The sequence below is a fragment of the Rhagoletis zephyria genome, unplaced genomic scaffold (genome assembly GCF_001687245.7).
Source record: "Rhagoletis zephyria isolate East Lansing unplaced genomic scaffold, Rhagoletis_zephyria_1.1 Rzeph_scaffold_01721, whole genome shotgun sequence".
In the NCBI taxonomy this organism is placed as follows: domain Eukaryota; kingdom Metazoa; phylum Arthropoda; class Insecta; order Diptera; family Tephritidae; genus Rhagoletis; species Rhagoletis zephyria.
This window is the reverse complement of record NW_016158805.1, coordinates 74,483-83,442: the sequence shown is the minus strand read 5'-3', so window position 1 is coordinate 83,442 and position 8,960 is coordinate 74,483. Positions and strand designations below refer to the sequence as shown.

Genomic DNA, 8,960 nt, shown 5'->3' with positions numbered 1-8,960 from the left:
TTTTTTTTTGTGTGGCAATATGGCTTAAGGCGTAGCGGATAATTTTGGTTTGAAACATTAAAAACATTTAACTGTGTGTCTGTGCATAGTAGGCTTCGGATTGGCTTGTGTACGTAAATTAATTTGACCAACTTTGGTTTACTTGATTTTTAGTAGGGATAATAAAAGTGTGGCCTACCTAAGATAGCGCCAACAATCACTTCTGGAATTTCAACATTTTTGGTATCCTTTGCACCCAAATCACCCGGGGTGGGACTCTTGCTCAAGCCGCTCAGCGCATGTTGTGCGGCAGCTAAGCTTTGCGCTGTTGTACCCGTGGTACCTGTTGCAGCAGTCAAACCGAAACTATTATTATTCAGCGAGACCGGTGTTGCAGCTTGTGCCGCTGTGGCGGCTGTAGTGCCCAAATGTCGGAACGGATCGAATTGTGCGGCTGCAGCCGCTTCCAGCTGCGACTGCGTCGGACGGCTGGCAGCTGCTGCAGCAGCAGCGGCCGCTGCCGCTGTATACTGATCCAAATTTACTTGACCCACTGCACCGAAAACGTTGCCGGCAGTAGCTGCTGAGGCGGCGGCAGCTGTCTGCTGATCCAGCGCCGAAACACCCAGATAGCTGCCGAGTGTGGTGGTGCCATTTGCATGTGGTACACCAACGCCCATGCCCAAAACGCCATACTTGGCGAGCACGCCTAGAGCGGCGCACACTTCGTTGGTGGCCGTCTCTGAGTAGCCGGAGCCGCGTAGAGCAATCTAGAGGGGTGAGAGAGATAGAGATGGAAAATGTTAAATAAAACGTCAAGTAATGAGTATGAGTTAAAAGTGCTGTCAGATGGCGCAATATTTCCAACTTTTCCACGCAATTCGCTGTCAAATTGAGAAAGAGAAAATTAATTTTCTCGTGCAAACGGCCAGAAATATATTTTGGTCGCTTTCCGGAAATTAGTTTCAGAAATAAAAATTGCAAGGTGTTACCACATACAACGGAAAGAGCGCAAATCGCTTTCGAAAATATTTTACAACTTGCTGGTGCTACCCTAGCATTTTTAATTTTTACTGCAAGTGCTGTCAAACCATTCGAATGTTGCCCTGTGACACTGATCGCGAACTTGTGAGAAATAATAAAGCATAATTTTGAATACATTAAAAAAGCTGCTTGTAATTCATTACGCTGTAAGACAAAATAAAAACAAATGTATGTCTAAGCAAGCTAAAAAATTTGCATACTCTGAATTTTGAATTGACCCTCAAAATCTGCAGATAGCGCCCAAAAACCCAATTCGTTGGAATATTTTTTATTAGTTTTTTTTTTTAGTATGTTACCGCATAACTTTGGACCACGTTAACCGATTTCTATAATTTTTTTTTAAAGGAAAGGTGTTACCTGACAGGTGGTCCTATAGTAATTCGGGGTTCAAAGAGCTATAAATTTAAAAAATCCATTAATGTTTGGCTCAGATATACTACTTCTAAAACTACATACCGACGGCTGAGTGGAATATCGACCTATCTCGGCAGCCTGTTCGAAAACGCCCTACCTAGAAAAATTTTCAAGAACGCCCCATTTCAAAGTTTTGGCGTTTTTGAACGAAGGTCTGAGGTAGAACGTTTTGAACTAAATTTTCATATAGGGCATTCTTCAACCAACATCTGAATTAGGGCGTTCTTGAGTCATTTTCTGAGATACGGCGTTTTCAAACCGGCTGCCGAGATAGATCGATCTGCCACCCAGCCATTGATATATACTGGAAAATATGCGTACTATGATTGCTGTGACTTATTGCACAATGGCAACAATTTCATGGCGTCGTAGAGAGAAGAAAAGAGGCTTATTCATCGTCAAAGTAGCAACATGCGTTCTTTTGAATGACATAGAACTTTTTGATCGAGTAAAAAAAAATTAAGTTGGGAGCCTCAGCCTATCAAAAATCGGGTTTCGGGCGGTCATAAGTCCAAATTTGGAAGGTCAATTCAACATTCTTAGTATGTAGACTTTTTTCTGTTTGGTAAGGCCTATGTACATACATATGTACAGCTTCAACTATATCGCGCAGAAAATATATTTTCACTGTCAGACAATATTATTTTTCGAAATTTATCTGTTGAGTTATTATTATAAATTAGTCCTCAAATTGAAAATAAAGTTAATTATAACCAAGAGCAATAAAGAGAACAGCCGGTACCGCGTTTCATGGTTGCATTGTAGTATCGATAAAGATTGCCAAAAATTCGTATGCTGCGCGAGCTACCCAAAAGTGTTTTCAGAAATTTGTCATGCAATTCGCCTTTCGAAAACAAATACAAAACTTTCGAAATACTCTTAATTGCAACTTTTCAATTGACTTCTGAAATTTCTCAATTTGACAGCCTTTTCGAAATATTTTGCATNTTTCTATATTTTTTTTTAAAGGAAAGGTGTTACCTGACGGGTGGTCCCATAGTAATTCGGGTTTCAAAGAGCTATAAATTTAAGAAATCCATAAATGTTTGGCTCAGATGTACTACTTCTAAAACTACATACCGACGGCTGAGTGTAATATCGACCTGTCTCGGCAGCCTGTTCGAAAACGCCCTACCTAGAAAAATTTTCAAGAACGCCCCATTTCAAAGTTTTGGTTTAAGATGCCGTATTTAAGAATTCAGTTCATACATATGTTCTCAACATTTGTTCAATATATTTTCGGTTGAGATATGGCGTTTTTGAACGAAGGTCTGAGATAGAACGTTTTGAACTAAATTTTCATATAGGGCGTTCTTCAACCAACATCTGAATTAGGGCGTTCTTGAGTCATTTTCTGAGATAGGGCGTTTTCAAACCGGTTTCGGGCGGTCCTAAGTCCAAATTTGGAGGGTCAATTCAACATTCTTAGTATGTAGACTTTTTTCTGTTTGGTAAGGCCTATGTACAGCTTCAACTATATCGCGCAGAAAATATATTTTCACTGTCAGACAATTTTATTTTTCGAAATTTATTTGTTGAGTTATTAACAATAAATTAGTCCTCAAATTGAAAGTAAAGTTAATTATAACCAAGAGCAATAAAAAGAACAGCCGGTACCGCGTTTCATGGTTGCATTGTAGTATCGATAAAGATTGCCAAAAATTCGTATGCTGCGCGAGCTACCCAAAAGTGTTTTCAGAAATTTGTCATGCAATTCGCTTTTCGAAAACAAATACACAACTTTCGAAATACTCTTAATTGCAACTTCTCAATTGACTTCTGAAATTTCTCAATTTGACAGCCTTTTCGAAATATTTTGCATTGCCACGTCTGACAGCACTTTAAGTTGCAAAATTTAGTTATTGCCAAAATACCTTGATGTGTTCAAGTAATTGCGTGGCCACAGCCAAGTTGGGTGCTGGATTTGGTGAACCCAAATTTAAGGATAAATTGATGCCGGTGCCATTTACCAAAAGACCTGCAGCTGAGGCTGCGCCGCCGATAGTTTGTCCCAGTGTGGAGTTCAATGAAGCGGTGCTCGTATTAATGGCGTTCTGATTGGTGGCATACGGCGAACCGGTCGGATTAAAGTTGGCCACAGGACCGCTTATATCGGCATATGAGACATTAAGGCATGTACCGGACTGTGGATCCTCAACAATCTTGGAGAGTATCATCTTGCAAGCGGCTTTGTTGTTCTCCTTATCACCAATTATGGTGATACAACGTTCCTGCAGTGAAATGTCCTTGGGTTTCTGTGAAATCTGCACATACGAGCCGCTCTCCTCCTTTATCTGCTTGATGAAAGCACCACCCTTGCCGATGATCATACCGGCTGTGGAATTGGGCACCAAAATTTTCACCTGCTTATCACGGTCCTGATTCTGCTTGGAATCAGTATCTATGATCTTAGTTGTAAGATCGGGCTTCTCGCGTANTTGCCAAAAATTCGTATGCTGCGCGAGCTACCCAAAAGTGTTTTCAGAAATTTGTCATGCAATTCGCTTTTCGAAAACAAATACACAACTTTCGAAATACTCTTAATTGCAACTTCTCAATTGACTTCTGAAATTTCTCAATTTGACAGCCTTTTCGAAATATTTTGCATTGCCACGTCTGACAGCACTTTAAGTTGCAAAATTTAGTTACTGCCAAAATACCTTGATGTGTTCAAGTAATTGCGTGGCCACAGCCAAGTTGGGTGCTGGATTTGGTGAACCCAAATTTAAGGATAAATTGATGCCGGTGCCATTTACCAAAAGACCTGCAGCTGAGGCTGCGCCGCCGATAGTTTGTCCCAGTGTGGAGTTCAATGAAGCGGTGCTCGTATTAATGGCGTTCTGATTGGTGGCATACGGCGAACCGGTCGGATTAAAGTTGGCCACAGGACCGCTAATATCGGCATATGAGACATTAAGGCATGTACCGGACTGTGGATCCTCAACAATCTTGGAGAGTATCATCTTGCAAGCGGCTTTGTTGTTCTCCTTATCACCAATTATGGTGATACAACGTTCCTGCAGTGAAATGTCCTTGGGTTTCTGTGAAATCTGCACATACGAGCCGCTCTCCTCCTTGATCTGCTTGATGAAAGCACCACCCTTGCCGATGATCATACCGGCTGTGGAATTGGGCACCAAAATTTTCACCTGCTTATCACGGTCCTGATTCTGCTTGGAATCAGTATCTATGATCTTAGTTGTAAGATCGGGCTTCTCGCGTATTTTATCCATAATAAAGTCCATAACCGACATGATGCCATCCACAGAGCCAGTGATGAGGCAAACACGCTCGGTGGTGCCTACACGTGTGCGAGATGGTAAAAAAAGTAAAAAAACGCAGTACGAGAATCAATTAGAAAAGTGAGCACTCTTCTTATTTCCATTTTCCACTTACCTGGATAGAAATCATNGCGTGTGCGAGATGGTAAAAAAAAACGCAGTACGAGAATCAATTAGAATAGTGAGCACTCTTCTTATTTCCATTTTCCACTTACCTGGATAGAAATCATGGGACTTGGACATCTTTACTCTAGCACCGGAGTCTTTCTGCAAAGAGGCGATATTCTCGCCACCTTTGCCAATGATGGCACCGGAGGCCACTGCAGGCACAAGGATCTTCATGTGATACGATGAATCGCCTGCTTATGTGAATATTGAAACGAAACAAGACATTTAAGAGGAAGAGAGAAAGAGAGAGAGGAAAAAACGGAAAGCACCGAGGCGCGTTAATAAAATATTTGATTAGACAGTGTTGCTTTTGTAATTTGCCTTTTACAAAAAAAAAATCATATTATTATTTTTATTATTTTTTGTGTAACCGCTGCGTAAGGCAAAATGTTACTTTTTTTTATATTTCGCTCTTGTGCGCATACGTTACGTTACACAAATACGAGTACATACATATGGTATAAGCAATTTACAATACATACATATCAAATTAATAAATCGTTACATACACAGAAGAGGATTTAAAATTAAAAATAATAACAGTTGCGCTCTCTTTCGCTTCAAATGATTATTCAAATGAATCGTTGGCATGTTTCGGCCGAGCTAGGCTGAAATGAGGCGAATAAATGAATGCTGCATGGCTGGGCGAAAAGTGGCGAAATGTATGTGCGTGAGCCGAAGTGGCATGAACTTAATGAAGATGTGCGATTTCGCGCGTTCGCGCCGAAGATGGAGTGAGTGCACGGGGAACATGAGATGCATGAAGTATGGAATGATATGAAAAATATCGAATTTCGCCAATTATTTTATTTTTTGTGGTAGTACATATGTATTTATATTCGTGATATTAGTGCCATAGTTAAAATTATGTACTGTCAGTAGCCCGAAGTGTGGCAATACTCTGCAGATTGGACGATTCGATGAGGGCGACGTCTATCAAAAATTTTCAAATAAAGTTTAAATTTTATTTGAAGCACGGCAAACGCATTTGATGCAAAAATCTCCATTCATTTAAAGCAAATAACGATAAATCAAGAATTAAAATGCACAGTTTAAATTAATATTCTTACGCAGGTATTAATTTTAAGTGCAACAAAATTAATAAACTGAGCTCAACATTTTGAAAGCCACTTTTCAAAACCGTGTGATATGGACTAACGCAAAAATATTGCTTCCTGCCAGACTGTAAAGTTCTCTAAGTCCATCATTGGATTAACAAGAACTTTTAATCTATAGCGGTAATGGGCATCGCCTTGCCCGCGGGCAAAGCTCTTTTAAGCTTTCTATGCATTTTTAATAGAGGCACGCAGAGTAAAAGCTCTACCTGACCATCGCTGATCTACAGCCTGTAGACAAAGCTTCATGTTTTCTTTAGATTTCATATGAGCGCGCACAGTGCAAAATGCTCTTTCATTCCAGCAGTGGTTTTAGGCAATGAAGCGCCCGCGGGCAGAACTTCTTTAAGCTTTCTGCATAGAGTAAAAGTTCTCTCCGAGCGTCACCGGTTTGAAGCGGTAATGGGCGCCGCCTTGCCTGCGTGCAGAGCCTTTTTGAGATAGCGTGTGTGAGGTGTAAAAGCTCTTCCTGCTTATAAGTAGCTGGTTAATAGTCAATATAAAATATTTGTAGCTATATTCTTGTGCGCTCTGAGCAATCTAGAGATAAGGTGAAAGCTTGCACGTTGTTTTTTTTTTATTATTTAGAACATACGAGCATTTTAGTAAAAACTAAGTTTATTTACATACAGAAAATTTTTGGAAATTTGTTATAGCTTCTGAGAATATTTGATGGATTTTTGAAACGCCGAAAGATCGAGATCATGAAAGAAAATAAATAAACTAAAGAAAAGCAAACATGAAAAGATAATTCATCAGAGGGGAAGTAATAAAGGTGTTCTTACACGATATGTATTTGCATGTGTACATGCCACTTTTTACATATGCAAATGCCAACATATCGTGTAAAGGCAAATTAGATTTGATTCTGTACAAAGTAGATGCGCGTACATAGGAAATAGAAATGTTTTTTATTTTCATCTGACACACAGAGAGAATCATCGGAGTTTAGTTTATTTTTGTTTTTAAAGAACGTATTTTTAAATAGTTAAATAAAGACTGTGAATTTGATAGACATACGCAATTACATACGTTTTGAAAAAGACACATTTACAGAAGCAAATACATATCGTGTAAGAACATCTTAAGTAGAAGTAAGCAAATGAAAATTTTATAAATTTTTTTTTTAGAAAAAGGCAAAAAGCGCTTTTAACGGCATATTAGAAACGGTTTTTTTATTAAAATAAATTAAAAGCATTAATTTTGTATCAATTTCAATTTTGTAGGCAGATGAAAGTCGGTTGTAATGATAGTTAATGAATAATGACAAAGCTTACCATGAGAGAAATTGTTATTATTTTCAATTTCAACCTCAATTCCCGAACAAACTGACTCACCTGCAAATAGAGAAAAAGAGAGAGAGAGAAAAGAAAAAACATATTTTTATTAAAACTGTAAAACGCACTTAGTATTTAAATAAACAAGTTTTTCAGACATTCAATGATTTAATGTGTGTAAAAATGATGAAGGAAATTTTTTTTAGATATTTGTATTCTTCCATGGTGACGGATCATTATCAACAGAGCGAATTCGATTGCTTAAAGAAATTTAGTTTAAAAAAGTATAGTGTAAGAAGATGTGGTAATTTGCCAAAGGGTAAGGATGCGGTGTTAAAATTTGACAAATCAAAGTAAGAAGTTTCCTGAATTGCTTTGCAAATTTTTTACATTTAATTTAAGATTTTCACTTTCATTTTCTCAAATAATTAGCCAGCCATGTTTACAAATCACACCTGTACCTTCGCCAATAAGATGCATTTATAAACCAAAACATTATCTCACAATAAAAATGTAACAAGAAGTTAAAACTATTTCAAATTTACAAAATAGAACTCTTTTAATAGCCGCAATAGATCCAATGTCACTCTCTTCTCCTTAATTTCCCGCCCACATATGTGCCCCTCTGCATAAATATACGTACGTGGATACATACTTAACGAAAAGTAAATACCTTATTTTTTTTCTGACCCAGTCGGCAACATAAGCAGTAAAGGGCTCTTTTAGACGTGCTTTTCGGAAATTTTAAAGCCACAGACGTTATCTACGTGTTAAATTTTTTATGTATGGAATGACCAAAAATTCAGGGTCTTTTTATTGAGGAAGTTGTGTTATTTTTCGTTTTTTTTTTTTTTTTTTTGTTATTTGATCCCCGCCCTATCTCTGATCTTTTGAAACGATACGCCTTTCATGCTCGCTTCTTTACTACTTTCTGTTCATATGGAATGTACAGACTTGCAAGGCCATATGATTCAGCTTCCCTTAAAAGGGGGCAATTTACACGAAATAATTATGACACAGTTCAAATTTAACTTTGCACCAGACACGCCTACTATGATTGTTTTCTTATTTGGCTTAAGTTGTTTTGGAAACGCGCCTTCTCATCTGCTTGCGAATGGCAAGGCCATTGGAATATTTCTAATACAGCTTCCACCGAGGAGGTCTCATTGGATAAATAGGTCTGCCTGAAAACGTTTTATTTTATTTTATTAGAGCTTCTAAGTAGAAGGTCATATTGAACAAGCCCTACTTAGAAGATCTCTTAAAATTTCCGCCTTGCACTAGGGTGGTCCTTAAAATATCAACACATAAAACCAAATAAGTCCAAATTTCTAACTCTGTACAAAAATTATAAAAATTTCAAAAAGTTTTCATCTCAATTCAGAGCATTTTAATTAGAATTTCTAAAATAATTTTTGATACACAGTTTTGTAGCTTGTTAAAATTTAGTATAATAAAATTTGAAGTTGATAAAAAAAATCCCATTATTTTTGATCATTTTTTCTGACTGTGCTAAGCACTTTCTTCCATATACAAAATTACTTTGTCATTTCATACACCCAAAACGATAGTAAATACACAATGTCCTGCTGGTTGTATTTTTTAGATCTAAATGCCGCCAGTACACCTACATACTTATATACATACTTACATACTCTTGTTATTTGCCTTCGCACATTATT

At 37.8% G+C, this 8,960-nt stretch overlaps 1 protein-coding gene across 5 annotated transcripts in view; it reads right to left on the bottom strand.

Moving 5' to 3' along the window:
* The window catches only part of ps (RNA-binding protein Nova-1-like protein passilla), an 86,832-nt gene that overhangs the window by 5,702 nt on the left and 72,170 nt on the right, over positions 1-8,960 (bottom strand). For 2 of the 5 annotated variants that reach the window (XM_017618836.1, XM_017618835.1), the window contains exons 2-5: positions 7,279-7,338; positions 4,934-5,077; positions 4,098-4,738; positions 179-749 (exon numbers count right to left, since the gene is read on the bottom strand). In XM_017618836.1, coding sequence (XP_017474325.1) covers positions 179-749; positions 4,098-4,738; positions 4,934-5,077; positions 7,279-7,338 — 1,416 coding nt within the window. Of the gene's footprint in view, positions 1-178; positions 750-3,311; positions 3,846-4,097; positions 4,739-4,933; positions 5,078-7,278; positions 7,339-8,960 lie in introns of all 5 variants that reach the window. The other 3 variants (XM_017618837.1, XM_017618838.1, XM_017618834.1) reach the window with 2 other exon arrangements.